Source organism: Drosophila montana, unplaced genomic scaffold, assembly GCF_035044405.1.
Source record: "Drosophila montana isolate Dmon_TW-CO22-7 unplaced genomic scaffold, ASM3504440v1 contig_3848_1, whole genome shotgun sequence".
Taxonomy (NCBI): Eukaryota; Metazoa; Arthropoda; class Insecta; order Diptera; family Drosophilidae; genus Drosophila; species Drosophila montana.
In genome coordinates, this window is record NW_026998720.1 from 698,766 (window position 1) to 717,768 (window position 19,003).

Here is a 19,003-nt window from a genome sequence, read left to right on the forward strand (position 1 = left end):
ATTTCTAGCTAAAATAATACAATTTTCAGTTATTAAATTTATTTTATTAATTTAAATTTTCTCAACTCAAATAATGTAAATTTTAATTATTAAATTTCTTTAACTAAAAAAGACAAGGAAACTACAAGCTATTTTTTTTTTTTTTTAAATATGCGGTATTTCAGAGCTAGACAGTTTAATATTTTTGTATTATAACAATTTAAATTTTGTATTCAATCCGTGCTTTAAGTACAGCATTGCTCAGCTTACGTTTGTTATCAATGCGCGCGCGCTCGCATCCGCACTCTTTGCAGTCGCACTCGCTCTCTCTTCTCTTTCTCTCTCTAACTCGCGCTCTGGCTCGCTCATCAGACATGCGCCGTGTTGAGCCAAACAGTCAAGTAAGTAAAGCTTTCTTATCAACCTGGTGCTTGGGGCATTGTGTTATTTATGTGGGGGGCGTGTGAAGCTTTTGAAACAGCTGTTCGATAAGAGACGCTATTTAACCCTTAGATGGCCCTCTAAATGCCATTGTTGTCGCTATTGTGCAACTGTATTGGGCATAATTTATGGCTCGCTTGACTGGCAACGTGACTCACTTGTGGCGCTGTTTGACCAGCGCCGCTGTGGGCGGACACATATGGCTTTGTTGTGGCATGCCCCGCGCGCGCGCACACACACACACACACACACACACACACACACAAGCAACAACAAATAAGCAAACAAACAAAATCGACAGACAGAGGTGGCATAGGGTAAAACATAGCAAAACAGACAAACGGCTAACACCTACGACTGCGACCCACCGCACGGGTATTCATATTTGAGTGCCACAAATGCCACAAATATGTGTAATTGACTTGAAAATGCGCCGAGCAAATCAATCCAAGACCAAACTTTTGGCCCGACCACAGGCACAGGCCCCAGAACAGGCCCAGGCCCAGGCACTGGCACTGGCACAGCTAGAGCCCGCAATTCGACCCCAAGTGCAGCGCGTGAACTCATTCTCATTCCTGGCCAGCAGTGTGCGCTGTGTGATTGATGAATGTTGCATATTTTGGACGCAGCGGGACGTCGCTGCCGCCGCCGCTGGCTGCCTCCATTGTGTGGCATTAATGAGACATTGGCCATTTGTTTGCCTGACAATGAACTGGACGCCTGCTTTATAAAAATTGCCAGTTGCATTCAATGACGTTTCAACATTTTAATATGCTCTGCGCCCGAGTGGTAATTGCCAATCGAAATTTGCATGCACAAATCGCTCAGCTCGTAAAATTTTATAGAAATTGTAACACATTTTGCCGAGTGCGGTAATTAGAGGCGCATTATGTGGGCTCGACTTGGGACTTAGATTTAGTATCTGTGATAGGTGTATATAGCTGTACATCCAGCTAAGCTGTGCCCAGCTTCAAGCTGGCGGTTCTATTTATTACCATAAATAATTGTCAAAGCCAGAAAAGTCAACTGATATACAGTCGCTGCTTGGCCCAGCATGGCCTGCCCTGGCCTGGTACTCGTATTTATTTCAGCATACGGCACACTTAAAAGGCATCAAGCCGACGACGACGACGACGTCGACGACGACGACGACTGTGGCACACCCCTGACGTCATGTTTGTTAGTGGGTGCAGCAGCCACAACAGCAGCAGCAGCGCTAACAACAACAATAACCCATTGCTTATGCCCTGCATTGCTTGTAATAAAGTCATTAGAATGTGCGATACGATTCTGGCTCATAAGTCGGCATTCGATCGCACAGTTTGGGGCGTTAATGGTTTAGTTCCGCTGCATTGGCTACGCAACTTGTTGTTGTCTGATATTGTTTTTGTGGCTTGGGGCTGTGTCTACACATAAAACAACATCCGGAAACATAAGCAAATTCCGCATTTGCTGTCATAGAATAATATACTTATTAATATTTAAATATAACTGCCTTGAGCCGCACGAATTGTTTATTACACTACATTGCCATTAACTTAAAATTTAGCATCAGCTGCTTTTTTACAATGACTATTTCATAAAAATATAACAATTTTGTAAGATATGTGTGTCGTTTTTTAATTTACAACTGTTTAACTTTTCTAAGACATGATTAATAGCGTCCTTTATTTTCTCATCTTGTAAGCGTTGATAACTTTTTTATATTTAAATTATAATTTTTTTATTTTTGTTCGTTTTGGTTTTCATTGCTTCAATTTTTTGGATCTTTCCTTTTGTTTTTAATTATTGATATTCGTAATTTTTATCATCGTCATCCGTAACGTAAGCTACGTCAGTATTTTTATTATCATTATTATCTGTATATTCAACGTCTGGAAATGTTATATCTGTATGATGATCATCAGTGTATTCATATTCTTCATATTCATCCACGGCTACAACTTTCTTGCAAGCATGCCGACATTCTAACTCTGAGCCGAAACGGTTTGGATTTCCACCGCAGCCACTGTAAAAGAATTTAGAGCATTGTCTGGCAAAGGGATCGTAGCCAAACATTACATATTTGCCTTTGCATGGACCAGGATTAACGCGGAACAAACACTTCACTGCATTACACATGGGGTGACATAACATGTAATAACATTCTTCGCAAAATTATAGACTTGACTCACAATTCTTTACAAACGGTTCCCTTGTGTATCCAAAGCTTGAAACTTCTACAATCAAACCAAACGAAATGAAGTATAGAGCAAACTGCATAGCTTTAGCTGTAATTGGCAACTGAACTGGGATGCTGCAGCCCGCTAGATGAACATGTTCACATGTTAGTTATTAACTAAAGTGTAAAAGTGTTCAAATATTGCTTAACAATCAGCTTTCGCTATGGCATGTGGCATTTTGTTTATTTTAACCAGGTGATTCAAAATTAGTTTGATTCTCACAGAATGTCGCTCCCTAAGCGAGGCACTCTTAAGTTCGCTGGCTTTGAAGATTGAGTGGCCAATCTGACAGGAAGGGAGCAACCACTTGCCAACATGTTGCCAGTCAAATGTTGCTAACGCTGCACAGTGGTTCTAGCATCAATTAAAATTAACTTGTCAACTCGGAAAATTAGAATTCTTCTTCAAAAATTCAGATATTTGCACGAATATAATATAACAGGTTGTTAAAGTATTTTTGTAAATATTTGTTTGAATTGTTTTTTGGTTTGTTGTGATTCACGGTGCACAGGATTTGTTGCTTTGGCCGTCTCGTCATTGTCGCACGACTCACGACGGTGATAAATAATCATCAGTCCAAAGAGCTCTGACTGTGTACGAGTCCAAGTGGAGCCAAAGTTAGAGTGGAGCAGGTCCAGAGCTCGGTTGCCCTCTATGTGTTTCTAATTAAGCTTCGGCAATTGCAGGTACTCGTAATTGCATAAGGAGTAACGGCACTTTCTGCTCCTGGGTCTATTGACGGCTGCTCTTGGCCAGGTTAAGCTTCTCGTTATTATCGCCATCGCTGGCTCGTTTTGGCCAGCTCATTGCCCAGACGGCCGATAGCAACAGTTGGCAATGACATTTCAATGCATTTATGATGTTTATCTTGGGCAAGCGGGCCATGCAAAGTGCTCCTCAGTATATGCACCATGGTGCACTCTGCACCGATTTCGATAAATTGAGCACGTTTCTAAGGCAGGGCCTTTATCAAAACAACTTCATCATCATCATCATCAGCAGCAGCAGCAGCAGCAGCAGTAGCTTATTGATCTTCTGGCTAGGTTTGTCAGCCTGATTTTTGGCTCGCTTAATTGGCCACTGATGGCCATTTGGTTTGGGCCCAAAATCAGTTTTTAATGAAAAACCACACAAAAGACGCCGCACACAGCTGCTGCAAGCTGGCGTGCCTTAGATCCTCTACTCATAATTCATTTGGATCGTTGTCTGCTGCACAGATTTATTTTGGGCTAACTCGATTACCATACAATTAGAGCATTGCTGCATTTTATGAAATAGTTATTCCGAGAAATACACATGTATATGTATACGTATTTGATATGTAAATATTTGTTGCATTATGCAAATGCAAGGTGCTTTAAATCGAAGGTACGAGCCCAGTATGAGCTGCATAACTAAATATAGGCATACGTTTAAGTAAGCATATACAACTAAAGACGTGGTCGCCAGATTTTTGTATATATATATATATATATTTTTTTTTTGGAAAGTTTTGCTATAAGCACAAAGTTTACTGCTACACAGTGAGCATGCTGACCGTTAAGTGCCATTAAACAGGCGACTGCTGCTGCGGCTCAGGCTGTGGCAGTGGCAGTGGCATTGTTGTTGTTGCAGTTGCAGTCGCTATTGCTATTGCAGTGGTCCCGCTTTCTAAGAGAAGAAGAAAATGAAGCAGGTGCGCAATTGTCAATTTTCTTGCTGGCTACTAGAGAAATATAGAGAGACACAACAAAAACAATGAACAACAAGCCGAAAAGTTTGCTATGAGCCAACGAAGTTTTTATACACTTTAAAATGCTTCACCTGTGATTTTTAATAGAATTTTGGATACTTAACTTTTGAAAGAAAAAGCCGAATATAAATTCGAATTAATATTTTACTTATTTTTGGTATATTTAGTATAGCCTGTCGTGCAGACAGCTCCAGTAGATCAGTTCAAGCTTGCTACCTTTCTTTATTAGGGTATTTCTATATCTGATTGTTTTCTGCACAGGTTTTTATCAGTCGCATATCGGCATGACATAGACATAGTAAGTAGCTTTTGTTGCCTGTTGTCAGTTGCTGTTGCTGCCGCCGCTGCTGCTGCTGCTGTTGCTGCTGCTGTTGCAGCGACTGGCCAGCCCGTTGTGACTGTGATTATTATGATTGTCCAGTCAAGCATGGACGATGCCTATGCCTAGGCCAATGCCGATACCGATGCTTATGCCGATGTCTGTACCGATGCTGTATGTCGATGTCGATTGCTGCTGGCCACAGTATCGCTAAGATTTATGGCCTTTTTCCAAGCAAGATTTGGCAGCGGCGCTTGTTCTACGAGCTGTTGCCCATAGATATCTTTATATATGTGTATACCATACTTCATTTATATGTTTGTATGCCTGTTCATCCATATGGCATGCAATAATAACTATAATTTGCCTGATTTATGATTTGGTTTTGTGACATCAATTTGGCGTGCGGTCAGACGGCCAGGCCAACGACCAAGTTTACAGCTTTGTTTTTGAATTTGTAGCTGCGACAATGTTAAGTTTGCTTTAGCTTGATAAAACCTTCTGTATTACTAAATATAAATCAGAAAAAGTATAAACGATAGTTCTTAAAACAGCTTGTTTCCTTCAATATATGTTTTTATCTGAATGTTTAATTTCGTTCCGATACGTTTCGAAAAGTTTTCGAGTCGTAATCAACGAGTTGGCAATTTATGAAATTCTTAACTGTGTTTTGCTTTAACTCTCTGAACTCAATTTTCTTTATTATTATCCATTTCTTTTATTAACAAGAAAGAAAAACATTTGGCATTCCCTTTCTACTATTCCAGTCCCTGTCAACTTTAACTGCAACACAAAATTTTACGCACAAAAAAAATAATGCCATAAAACTATCAAATATAATTGTCCATGTCATGTGTTTGTTGCTTGAGAAGCCGTGCCTATTCTCTGTCCTCGTCCAGATAATGCTCGTTATCGCAATGTCAACGATAAATTCCATAGATCATAATTTATGTGTATGGTCGCTTACAGGTCTGAGGCAGTTCACAGGCATTTGATGGGGCCGAGACCAGGCAGCAATAGCCGCCCATAATGTCGGGCGAATCTGTTGGGAGACATCTGGTGTGGCCATTGCCACTGTCTGATGTCACATAAAGTGGGCAAACTAATTTCCGCTGTATGCTAATTAAAAGTGCCAACGGCATGACTGCCAATGGGCAAATTGCAGGCAGTTGCTGTCCCTGGCAAATAGGGGAGCAAAACAAGTGCCTGATCGAAGTTCTAGGAAGTGCAGCCGGCGGCACATGCTGCGCCTGGCTGGGCCATGCCCAACCGAGCAGCCAGCCATTTCGTTATGGTTTAAATGAGCAATTTAACAAGCAGACAGCCTGAGCTCCAAGAGGCTGCTGCTGCTGCTGCATGTGGAGTAAGAGATCAAAGATAGAAATCTCGGCAAGAAGCGGCAGACAGTGGCAAACAGGCACACGGCGCTGCCGGCTTGGGCAGCTGAGTCGGCTCTCTTGGTTAGGGTTATTGCTTGTTGTTGTTGTCGACTTAATAGCGGCGCTTGGCGCTGTTGTTACCACTGCTGCTGCTGCTGCTGTTGCTGCTGCACTTGAAATTGAATCTGAAGGAAAATCGTGCACATTCTGAGGCGACACCGAGATGCGGAAACGGCAGCACAACAAGCACAGAAGCCGTTAGTTAAACTGCTGCCACTGCCGGCGGCCGGCGGCCAGCGTCTAAGTGCAGCTGCATCCCGATCGATGTTGCCTCGAACCCTGCCCTTGTCGCCTGTCATAAAGGCTGCCCGGTTTCTTTTTTTGAGGCATATTAATTATTTTTTCGGGCTTTTGTCGTTGCTGTCGTTGTAGTTGTTGCTGTTGTTGTTGTTGTTGTTGGCGTTGTTGTTATTGTTGCTCTTGAGGATATGTCCGGAGTTGGGCCTGGCCTAAGCCCGCAGCTGCTCCATGCGCCATGGTCAAAACGCCCGCCAGCGATTTTTCGGCAGAGATTTCTGCCGTTGTTGCTTGTGGTTTTGGTTTTTGGCTTGGCGAATCGTGGCCAGGCATAGAGCAAAAAGCACACCAGCAATGAAATTTTTCGTACATGTTATTGTCCATGTCCCTGGTCCACTGTTTTGTTGCTCTGTTGCTGTTCAGCAATGTCGCCATCTCGCTCGCCGCTCTGGGCCCTGGCAAGTCGAGCCACCCATGGCGGGTTCAATCGGGTTTCGTTACAGTTTTACTATGGGCAACATTGTTGAACGGCCCGTACTGGACGACTGGTCGCCTAGTTGTCTTTTAGCGTTTGGCATTTTCAATTTCATGTTTTGCTGTTGCTGTTGCTGTTGTGTTGTTGTTGTTGCTGTTGCTGTTGCTGGGTTTCTGTGAAGCACGATAAGCATTTCTTTTGAATTCGTTTTGTTGAGGGCGTGTGCGACGTTTGCAGCCAAAAAGCAGCACCAAAAATCACAGTTACATCAAATTGTTAATTCGTTTCATTTTGCACTGGCTGCGACTCTGATATCAACTCTTGTAGCTACCGTTGCTTCGAGCACTCCAACAGCAACAACCACAGCAACTTGAGGTCAATTGAAATAGTGCATAAAATCAATTTGACAACTTTTTGTGGTTTGTCGCATAAAAGAAACCGTTGAAGTTTCGTCCGGTTCCAGCTAATTTACCCACTGAATTCGTTCAGGCCGAGTTCAATATTGAAAGGAATTGCCAATTGTCACATTATTGATGGTTAATTTATTACGTACTTCATTATTCAGCCTCATAACTCACTGTCAGATTGGATTACAGCTAATTAATTCTCATAGATTCAATTATTGTATTTTTAGATGACATTTTCAATATTTTATCGTGTGTAGATATTACAATTTATGGCACTGTATAAATAATTTTACTGATAGAAATTGATATTTTTTATTTAGTTATCTTATTATAATTTAGTAATAGTTATTATAATTTATTAACACAAAAAGGAATATATTAAATTTTATTTAATTTTATATTCTAATGATTCGTAAGCCCACTTTTTCTCAGTGCATTTGCGCTTTGAATCTTAATTGCTTACAGGCTCTATTTTCGCCCCTTGAAATTTTCATTTTTGTTGATTTTTTTATCTTGGGTTTGCTGCACTCTTCCCATGGCCACAAATCAGTTGCCTCGCCCACTTGCCACTGTTTTGGCCTCGATAGATTTCCTTAACTAAATTATGAGCAACTAACATTGCAGTATCTAAATGGAAGACAGCGGCAGATGTGCCATGAAATTTCCACATAAATTTCAATTTACCTGCCTCCCGAAGCTCGACACGCAGTGAAATTGGCAAAGAAAGCGAGGCATCTGCTGACGCTGCTGCTGCTGCTGCTGCTGATGGCCGACAGCCGCAAGCAGCTAGCAGCAGCAGCCTACGCCTGCACCGCCCAGCACTGTGCACCGCACCACCAACACGTTTGATATAGCCACCCACTGTTTTAATTAAGTCGAAATGCAAATGAGCCGCAACTCGTCTGGGCCGGGTGGGGGCGGTTCGGATTGGACTTGCTATGCGATTAATTGCGCAAAATTGGCGCGGCATTTTTATGCGGCAAGTGAAAGCTGCATTTGTAGCGGCAGCGGTGGCATCTTTATTTTTATGGCGCTGCATTGATAAGCATCAGTGGCACAGTTGAGAGACTTTTTTGCATTGCACGATCGATGGGCGATCAATCTGCTGGGCTGCTGATAGCCCAGCAAACGCCAAATCACTTAACAATCAACAGTAATAACAACAACAACAACAACAAAAGCGACAATAACAATAACAACAACAACGCCCGTAACTACAGCTGCGACACTTTTGAAACTCGTTTGACAACGATATTATGCGGAGATCGATACGAGTCAGGCCCAGAGCCAGAGCCAGAGCCAGAGCCAGAGCTGGAGACCTAGTGCCCGTGCCAAGTGCTAGTTGCAGTCCCAGTGCGCCAGTGCCAAGTGCCAGCCGCGTTAGATTAATTTCCAAAGGCTGTCATTAAAATTCCAACGGGCTGCAATTTATATGCCACACACATGCCAATGCGCCCCGATGCCGTCTTGGCCTCGTGCAATTTTTAATAAAAACAGCTTTATATTTATGATATCAGAATATGGCAAAAGAAAAAAAAAATAGACATTGACAACAACAACGACAGCGACGACCACGCGCCGCTCGTTAGCCGGCTCGAGACCCAAGACAACATCATCAACGTGCAACGTGCAACGAGCGCAGCGTGCAACAAGCGGTTGCCTGTTGAAATTTGCATGACAAACTCAAACTCATCCATCAATCAAAGAGCGAATTGCAGTTGGACGTTGCTAACTCCTAACGACCCCTTGGCCAAATAATTTCACTTTTAATTACACAGATACAAATGTGTGCGCCTGTGTGTGTGTTTGTGTGTGTGTAACTGTAGAGAGCACGCTAATCCCTGCAGCAGCAGCAGCAGCCTCAGCAGCAGGCAGCACCTGTATTTAATGCATATCGCAGTTGTCGCCGCTTAACGTAAATTTTCACTTGTCTTTTGCATAATGTGGACAAGCTGGGATCCGTGATGCCTGAGGCTTTGGCACGGGCGGCGCCACAAAATCAATTTGCTGCCACGCAGCGCGTTATCAGTGCGTGTGCGAGCGGTACGCACATAGCTAAATGGTTAGAAAGAGATCGAGTGAGGGAGAGTGCGCGAGCTGGTTACCGGGAAGGATGGTGCGTAGCGCTGAGTCGCCAGACAGCATCACCTGTCGTCGCTCGTTAGCGTCATCATAAATAATTTTAGCAGTTTTAGCATTTCGAAATCTATGCAAATTTATGACAACTCACATCGGGTGCTGGGATCTGGACGGACACGGCGTTTCCTTGTTGTTTGGCCGTGTGGCAGTGCAGTGATAACGAAATGACCATAATGGCCATTAGGTGCATTTGTTTTTGTTGTTGTTATTGTTTTTGTTGCATACGTTGCATGTGCATGTTATTGCAGCTGCCCGCTGTGCCACGAAATGCATTCAACTCCTATATATATATATGTATCTCTTTCCAGCTCCAAAAAATACATATATATGTATATACAAAAATAATTGTAAATCGTTAGATTTATGGCGAAAAACACAGCCACGAATTATGACGCCGGTCACAGGTGGAAATCGCATGCTGATTTCTACTTGATTTGCTTGCCATATAATTGCAAATTGTATTTGTTTAAACACGTTCACATGCACCGGCAAGCGTCTGTATGTGTGTCTGTGTGTATGGGTTGCTTTGGGCTCTCAGCTTGGCATACACGAAATTGGCATCAAGCCAGCGCACGTCGCCTGTTGTTTATATGTTCACCATGTTGTTGTTGTCGTTGTTGTTGTAGTTGTTGTTGTTGTTGTGGCTCAGGCGCTGCACGCCCACGTAAACACTCGACTATTGTATGGAGCATAAAGAGAAGTTTTGTGATTGCCCATTGGAATAGCTTTGAATGATGGCTTGACGTGTCTTTTTGGCATCCAACAGCTCATCCATTGCGCCCGTCAAGTGTCTGTGTGTGTTCACAAATTATTATTATATTTTTATTATTTCTTGATGTGTTTTTGGCTTTGTAATGAAATAATTAAATGGACAAGCAATCTGCTAAATATCATAGTCAAGGCTGTTTCAATCCCGAATAGACCAGCTTCTGCTTAAAGATATGATATACTATATTTAGTTTAGATCCCTTTGCATACTTTATGGTTCTGAAAACTGAAGAGACTTCAAGTTATGATTGCTCAGTTGCCGCTAATGAACTGCAGCTGCATTTTCTGGCGATCAATGTCTTGTGCTACGTGTTTATAGCGGGCATCCAATTTCGCTGGACATCTCTTGGTGTAGACCTCGGGCACATTGCCACGTGCGTGCTCCATTTCTGCTTGGCCAAAAGGTGCCAATGTGGCAAATGTTGTGCGCTTAACATTTTTATGACTACCATAAGTCGTCTTAGAATGTGGTAAATGTGTGCGTGTGCTAACAGCCAGTGACCAGTTGGCTGCCGGCAGCCAGAAGCTGCGTTTCGAGCAGATTCTAGTCTGGCACTGACACTTGAGGTATCGGTTTCATTAGCGAAATGTTTCCGTAAGAATGGCAAAAGGTCGCAATTGATGCCATTTACAAGGCGATGGCCATAAGGGTACCACTTGCACGGAATCACAGTGGCAGTGGCAGTGGCAGTATAGGAGCCATTATAATTTGTATTGAATTTCGCTTGTGTGTTATCGCGAACGTTGGCATCGCAGGTGATTTGTATTTGGTCGGAAAGTGCGGCGTGAAACTCAATAAATTTATCAAATTGAAAAATGTTCAATCGAAATCAAATCAAAGCCAGTCCAGTCAGCCGACCAGCGACAACTGCAGCTAAATAAATAAATAAATAAGCATGCATAAAACTAAGTGTTGATTTTCATGGAATTGGGAAAACAATTCGTAAAGCGCTTTGCAATCAACGACTGGCCCCGCCTAACCCTGTTGCGGTTAGGGTATACAAACGACTTGCGACAAAATGACGAAATTTATGTATCATTTTTGTTGCTGCAAAGTGCAGTCGCATTGCTCTAACAGCCAATAGGGGCTGTGCACTGGGGCGTGGCACACTGCCATACGGTGCGGCACGGGGGCATGCTGCTGTCAGCAACAAATGCAAAGCGCCAAAAACTGCGACACTTTGTATAAATTGTGTCGAAAAACGGCAGCGGGCATCGCGTCCCGTCGCGTCGCGTCCAAGTTGAACCAGCTCGAACACCAACGCTGGCAGGGACAGCTAGAGCCAACTGTCTGCCAAGACAATTTGTTGGTCCGTCGCATTGTCGGCCGCTTGGTTAGCTGCCTGGCTGGCCTGCCACACCCCCTCGGGCAAATGCAACAAATTATTGTCATCAATTTTTAGATGCAAAGCTCGAGGAGTGACATTTATTGAAGCGTGGCTGAACGTTGCGGCCGGCGGCCCAGCGGCCAGCGATCAGCGTTCAGGCCAGGATGCAGCCGGACGTGATTGCTCACATTGCTCCACATTGTAGGCGACTGGCTGGCTGGCTGGTTGGCAACGTTAATGTTGATTATAGTGTGCCACAGCCTGGCCAGTCTGAGACTGCCGTCTAGGAATGACACGTTTTGTCGCTGATTGCTAGGAAACGATGCCAACAATGGCTATAGCAATGATCCGAACGAGCAACAAGTGGCCATCGGGCGGCCACTTAAATTAGCACCGCGCTTCAGTTTTCAGTTTCATGTCGGCGGCAGCTGCTTCATTAGCGATCCAGCCGAATTGCCGAAAAAGTAAAAGCCAAAAATTATGACCATATTTGTGGTAAATTATGAGACCCTTTCATAAATCAGCACTGGGGGGCAGCTGCAACAGCCTCGACGACCTAGCGAAATAGGCTGCGTCCACAGTTTTGACTTTGTTTAAGATGTGGCTAACAGAAGGACTACTTAAAGGCCAAACACTCCAAAATAGTCTATGGAAATTTACATTGTGCCGCGGCGCGAGCGCGAGCGCTGGACAATCGCCAGTGCTTGACTTGCTTTAAACTGTGCCATTTATCATACATATAGCGACCGATATGTGTATACACATTTTGTCAGTCCGCATTTGGCCTTTTGCTATTTTCACCATTTCTTTCGCTTTTCAATATGCCAGCCCCAACTGCTGACCGACAACAATTCCATTGTTGTTAGGTGTACGGCTACTCCAAAAAGGCTACCGTTTTGTGGAGCGCGTTGTTTCTGCGCCACTTATTCAGCGACCGGGCCGTGTGGCAGCATCGAGTGGGGCGGCTGGTGGTGCTGCATTTGGCCCGAGCCTGTCTTGTGGCCTTTAACAATAACAGCGACAATGACTGGACAGCCGACTTACCAGATTAGAGCTACTAACAAACTCAAATATGACACTCGAAAGAAACAGTGCAGAGCTGGGAGAATGGTTTTCAGTTTCAGGAGCAGCTACTGTTGCTATTGCTTACCGCGTGAACATCCAAAAACAGTTCCTTTTAAAGAAACCTGTAGAAATTATCTAGTTAAAAGTGGTTTTATAAATATAAGTATCAAGTATGTGTGCTGAGAGGAAACGACAATTTGCACCTATTTATTTTCCTCTGGCAAATTAACATTCCATTAGAAAAACTTTTTCGAAACTAGAGATTTTTATACTTGCCGATAGTTTGGTATATTCTCTACTTTCATTTGGCATCTTTAATTTAATCTGTCTTTGTTTTTCCACAATATGATTTTGATGGATTCCTGATATTGAAGTTAGCTCGGGATGCAATATTAAAGAAGATGCTAAAGGGGTCTATTTTGTTGTTGCAAAAAGCGATAGAAAAAATATTTTCTCGTAAGGTTCCCAAACTCCCAATGAATTTTCATTCGTGATTTTAAACTCTGTCGAAACCTAACAGAATTAAATTTTTTAACAGTTTGTTATGATCATTATCATAATCATTAATATTATTAATAATAATAGTAATAAAAATAGCAATAATAATAATAATTGGAATTGTTTTTGATTAAGTGTTTTGTAGTCAAAAATACTTCAGAGCATAATCATTTAAAAAAATATTCTGTGAATGCACTTATGAACTTTGAGGAAGCCAACAAATTGTCGTCGTAGCCGCAACTGATGCCAATTAAAGACTCCATGTGACCCCCAGCCCAAGTTGGGCTGTCATGCGGTGGTAGGCTTTCCATTCTGCCACTGTTTTTTTGTTGTGTGTTGTGCCTGGCTTTGTGATATGTGCAGCTAATTGACCGACAACAGCGGCCTCAGATGCTGCACTTCATCATAAAAAAAAGTGAGACCTACTCGAGTGGCGCGGCATTACGTCAACGTCAACTCAATTTGGCGGTTAACAAGCATGGGACACAGTCGAAGATGGAGTCCGAGTCTGAGTCTGAGTCTGAGCTGGAGCCAGCGCGGGTCAAGTGCTGACGCATCTGCCAAATCGAGTGAAGTGCACCAAAACTTGTAGTAACCAAAATAAAAAATGCTTGAAAAATAATGAGAGTTGTGGCTGTTGTTGTTGTTGTGTTGCTCTTGCTGTAGCTGGCAGCATCATTAAGAGTGATCATCTGTCAGGCAGCTTGAAACATGAAACATGAACGAGATCTTTGCCTCATTTAAGTTTTTCTTTTGGATTTGGTTTCGTCTGTTGCGTTGCTTTGCGACAGCTCATTACGATTATATCCATATTTCCATTTCAAAAACTTGAGCTTGTGAAATTTTCAATTAAATAAGTGGACTCTAGCTGTCAGTACCAAATATTGTACAGCAGACCTTATTGATCGTTTGATAAAAATATATCCATATGCATCGAAAAAATAATTAATTTAGAAATATTTATTCTTTATCGGGTTCTTCAGCTGAGCTGCTGTCAAGCGTTTTATATTGAAATCCAGAACATTCGCAATAGTACGCAGTTACTCTTACTTTAAAGAAGTAGTTCCTGATTGCATGTTTTTTCCAGTTAACGTCTTTGTGTTGGTTAAAAGTCTCTATGTTCATTTCCTTTAATTTAGATTACCAACCGGCTGTCATATAACAATTAAGAACGGACATCTTTGGCACGCCGACCGCTAAATACTCTTCGGATTGTTGGCACCTTCACTTATTATGTCTTCAGTAAAATCGCATTGAATCTTCTTTTTTATTTCTTGTTTGTTATTGTCCGCACCTATATCTTACCAGAAATTTGGGAATTGATTTTATTTGAATTATATATATTTATATATTTTATGAAGTCGAAGATGTTTCCGTCTTTGCGTTACACATTTTCCAACAAAATTATTATATCCTCTGCAAGAGTATAACAATTGGTTTTAATTTTATTAGGTTTCACAGCTGTGTTTTGCAACCGCCAAGTTGCATACAAAATCTATAAAAATGGAAATGCGCTGTGGTTTTATTTTATTTTCTATTCAGAGCTTGAAATCGAAATGTCCTTGATAAATAATCAGTTCTTCGCTTTACTGCTGATATCGATTTTTTTTCCTTTCGGCAGCTTGGCATCAAAACATGCCGAACTGGGCGCCTATTGTAAAACTGCACGCTGCGGCATTAAGAATGTGGCATGCAGGAATTCAAGAGTAAGTTTAGTAATAATCTGAATCATATTGGTAATTTTGGTTTTCATATAGAACATGAGCGTAGCTTGCACGCCTGGCTCTAAGGTGGTTAGCTTGTCACCCTACAGAGAGCTGCTGCTGCACCAGTTCAACAGTTTTCGCAATAAAGTGGCCGCTGGCTATACGCGCACTTTGTTTCCAGCCGGACGAATGGCCCGTATGGCCTGGTCTAACGAGCTGGAAGACTTTGCGAAAATGTATATTAAGAAATGCGTATATTCTCCGCGTCCCTGCATGGCCTCGGTACAGTTTGCAGCCATTGGCAGCATATACGATGGGCTCTCCTACTCGGGCAGCCAAAAATCGCATAAAGTTCCTGAAATAACGGAGGAGTTGCTAAACGGATGGTTCGAAGATGCACGTTTTGTGACAAGGGAATTGTCGCTGCGTTTGAAACACGATTTTTCTCGACCGTTAGTAATGGACCGATTATGCCATAGACTTACATTAATATTTCCAACCCTTTCATAGAACTGTACGTCAAGCCGTGTTACTAATGGCGGACCGCAACACACATGTAGGCTGCAGCGCAATGAGATTGTCAAATGGCATGGTCAACCAGTTTTTTATAACCTGTACCTTTGCCACCGACAACCTATTAAATAAGCCCATATACAAAGTAAGGGCTACGGCCGGCAGTCTGTGCAAGCAGCGCGACAGTACTTATAACAATCTGTGTGCACTTGGTGAAGTTTACAATAACGACCGCGAATACAAGCCTGGCGAGCTGCTCCCATCTTCCTCGGAGATCTTTTCTGAGATTGAGATGTAGCGAGCAAGTCCAATTAAATAAAATGCACTTAGAATTATTACGTCTCCCACTGGGTTTTTCTAATGTGAAAGGTTCGTGCAGCTTTTTGGGGTCGGTATAAAAGGAGCTGTGTCGCGGTTCGTGCCCAGCACTCGTCAATGGTAGCTAGCTATAATATGAGGCAGTGTCTTCTTTGGTTCAGCTTGTGGTCGTCGCTGGGCGCTAACATAATTTGCACTGTTCCGGAGCTGGTGCAGGAGCTGCAACTACAGGAACATTTTGACTATGTGCTGCTCGTTGGAAGCTCTAACTCCGAATGGCCACAATTGGTGTGGAAGCTGCCCTTGTCCACTGTTCAGATTAAAGATAATTGGAATATCAGCTATCATCTAGATAGATATCACTCCAGTCACTTGCTTAGCATTGCATTCGTTGATGAGCATGATGCACATGCACTTCTTGAGTTCCTGACTTTGAATTTGAGACTATGGAATACGCAACCCTTACTACTGGTCTTCAAAAAAACCGAGCAAGTGCAAGGGCTCTTGAAATTGTGCTGGCAACAGCTACAGTTGCTGCATGTTTTTGCGATTCTCGAAGACTTTGAGGTATTTATAACATATATATTATTAAATATCAAGCTTTACGGCTCGCCTAGATCACATTGGTTAAATTTGGTTCATGATTTTCTAGAGGTAGCATTAGGTAATGTTTCAGTAGCTTTTTCAAGTCATGTCCTATGCCTGTGCTTGCAATTCATGGCTTTGGATTTTTTGTTGCATGTATTCCGCTGCAAGCGTCAACACACTCTTGGTAGGTACTGTAACGATTTGGATTGCCGCCACATCCGCCATAGATGAATTGTTTACATTGATGATCGAACGGGTCAAAGGCAAACATTTTGAACTTGCCTTTGCATGGACCATGGTTGGCCGCAAGTTTGCAGTGAACTGAAAATACCTTTATAAGAATTTATTCTAGATTTCACTCATGATACTTGCCTATAGAATTCGCTGCAGCTTGGATAACTAAAATGAGACATATCAAGAAGAAAAAAAACAAAAGTTTCATAGCCATATTTACAATTTATAAATCAAAATGAAATCTGGCTGAAAGATTTACCTAGATGAGTAAAAAAAGTAAAATAACTTGATTTGAATTTTCTTAGCTTGGTTGTTCGTTAACAGGAGCATTATTATTTTGATTATATTGTTGGCATAAAATCATATTGACAATTTTATGAAACACCCCTTGAAATATTTTGCCATATATTTTTAGGATACCGGACTCATGTACAGCTATTCACCTTTTCCAAAATTTCAATTTAAAAAGCGGCTGATCAGAAACAAAACGAATCCAATTATAATACCACGCCTGCGAAATCTCCGCGGCTATAAACTTCCAGTTATTGTCGGCGGATCAACTCCACGTCTTATAGTTTATCGTCGTCCAACTGGGGAGCTAGTCTACAACGGCTATGTGGGCCATTTGATGCACTGCTTCGAACAGAAATACAACTGCAGCTTGATTCAGCCGGTTCCGCTAACCGAGAACACATTGGTGTCAGCACGACAGCTGATTGGAGCAGTGCGAAACGGCAGCGTCCAGTTCGCCTTGGCGGCAACTTATCCGGGTTTACCTCTCCAGGGCTATACGTACCCCTTTGAGATCCTTAACTGGTGTATAATGCTGCCCGTTCCAAAGCCAGTTCCGTCCAGCGAGCTCTACAGTCGTGTATTGGATCTACCCACCTTTCTGATTGTACTCGGATCATTGGGACTGATCTCAGCAATATTATCATTCAGCTTGAGGCTTTATGGCTATCGTGTGCAACAGTATGAGTTTCTGCTGCACGATAATTGTCTGAGGGGAGCTTTGGGCCAGTCTTTCAATGAGGTTCAACGGGCGCCTTTGCTGGTGCGTGGCATTTATTTGGAGATCTGTGTATTGGGAATCTTGTTTACCGCCTGGTACAACTCGTATTTCTCTGCGTATGTCACCAGCGCCCCACAACAGAAGCCATTCACGAGCTACGATAGCTTATTGAACTCGGATCTGAAGGTGGTTGTCTGGAATTCTGAGTATCAAACGCTGCTCAGTTACGATAGGCAAATACGAAAGTATGAGGCCATATTTAAGATCGAGCCGGACTTTGAGAAATATCTAAAGATGCGCGACTCGTTCAATACCCACTATGGCTATGCGATGCCGCTGGAGAAGTGGAACATTATAAAGCAACAGCAAATGGTTTTTAGCTCAATATTGTTTACTATGCGCGAGGATCTCTGCTTTTATCAAGGCATTCCAATTATGTTTCCCATTGCTGAAAACTCTGTTTTCAGGGAGCCACTAGAGCGGTTGATAGGCGAGGTGACCGCCACTGGCCTCATGGTTCATTGGCGTGACATGGCATTTAGTGAAATGATTAAAGCTGGCAAATTGCGTTTGGTCGATCTGGGCAAGCCAAAGGAGTTCCGTGCCATGCAGTTGATGGACTTGAGCTACATTCTAATGGCTGGTGGATTGATGATGACCCTGGCACTGGCCATATTTGGGCTGGAGCAACTATGGTTTCACAAAATGCGATTAAGACGATATTTGCGTGAGGGCTTAAGAATCGCACAACAATTATTTCATTTAAAATAAAAAGTTGCTCAAATTAGTACAGAGCATTTTATGCTTTCAAATTAAAAATATGAATAAAAATTATATAACTGGCCAGCAAAAACATTGGAATAATAATTTTTTCAAATATTTAAATTAAGGTAATTTCACCTTAATTAATAAAAGTAGATGGGATGAATATTTAAGTAGAATTGGGGATTAGTTGTAATAGCTCTGTTAAGGAATTACCCAAAGGAGCTATTAAGCAATTCTGAAAAGATGATATCCATTTTGATTGCTGTCAGCAAAGCATTTGCTAATTTTCCTAATTGATAAATATATGTTTATACATAGATTTCTTGTATATCCTATGACGTTCTTATTCGTGTAGTGCTATGCAACACATCGAACTTTTAGGGGTTTCGAATTCATAACTAATCCCTTTAAGCAGTAATTTGCCAATATCTGCCATGACTCGTCCTCGGAATATTTTGTGCCAATTGTCTTGGATTATCATATCAACATATCATATGCAGAGGTTGTTCTGTTCTTTTGAGCAGCATCAAAAAACAAGATAATTTAAATAATGTGACCGATATGCTTATAACAGACCCAACTGACACTTGTGTGGTTGACGGGGCGAGTTCAAACCCAGCAGATACAATTTTTTTTCTTTAAATATTTTTACCAATTAAAAAGACAATAAATTCAAATAATTCGTTTATGTCTAAGGCCGAGCACACTCTGGATCGTGTTCATGTGTATTTATATATGCATGTATACGTATATGTATATATGATTGAGCATATTTATTTTTGTGAAACATTAGTTGATGGAATCGATTACTTTTTCTT

At 42.1% G+C, this 19,003-nt stretch overlaps 2 protein-coding genes and 1 long non-coding RNA gene across 3 annotated transcripts; 2 read left to right on the top strand and 1 right to left on the bottom strand.

Moving 5' to 3' along the window:
* Nucleotides 1-1,900: 1,900 nt before the first annotated feature.
* On the bottom strand, nt 1,901-2,745 carry LOC135438585 (uncharacterized). The gene is made up of 2 exons (XR_010437903.1): nt 2,595-2,745; nt 1,901-2,528 (listed from the first exon to the last, which is right to left on the bottom strand). It is a non-coding gene; the product is annotated as an uncharacterized LOC135438585 (long non-coding RNA).
* Nucleotides 2,746-14,575: 11,830 nt separating this feature from the next.
* Nucleotides 14,576-15,606, top strand: LOC135438692 (tabinhibitin 7-like). The gene is made up of 3 exons (XM_064697101.1): nt 14,576-14,755; nt 14,807-15,207; nt 15,266-15,606. The coding sequence occupies exons 1-3, from the start codon at nt 14,606-14,608 to the stop codon at nt 15,564-15,566; spliced, it is 852 nt and encodes a 283-aa protein (XP_064553171.1). The 5' UTR covers nt 14,576-14,605; the 3' UTR covers nt 15,567-15,606.
* A 115-nt stretch (nt 15,607-15,721) lies between these two features.
* Nucleotides 15,722-18,191, top strand: LOC135438461 (uncharacterized). The gene is made up of 2 exons (XM_064696788.1): nt 15,722-16,153; nt 16,824-18,191. The coding sequence occupies exons 1-2, from the start codon at nt 15,722-15,724 to the stop codon at nt 18,189-18,191; spliced, it is 1,800 nt and encodes a 599-aa protein (XP_064552858.1).
* Nucleotides 18,192-19,003: the final 812 nt, after the last annotated feature.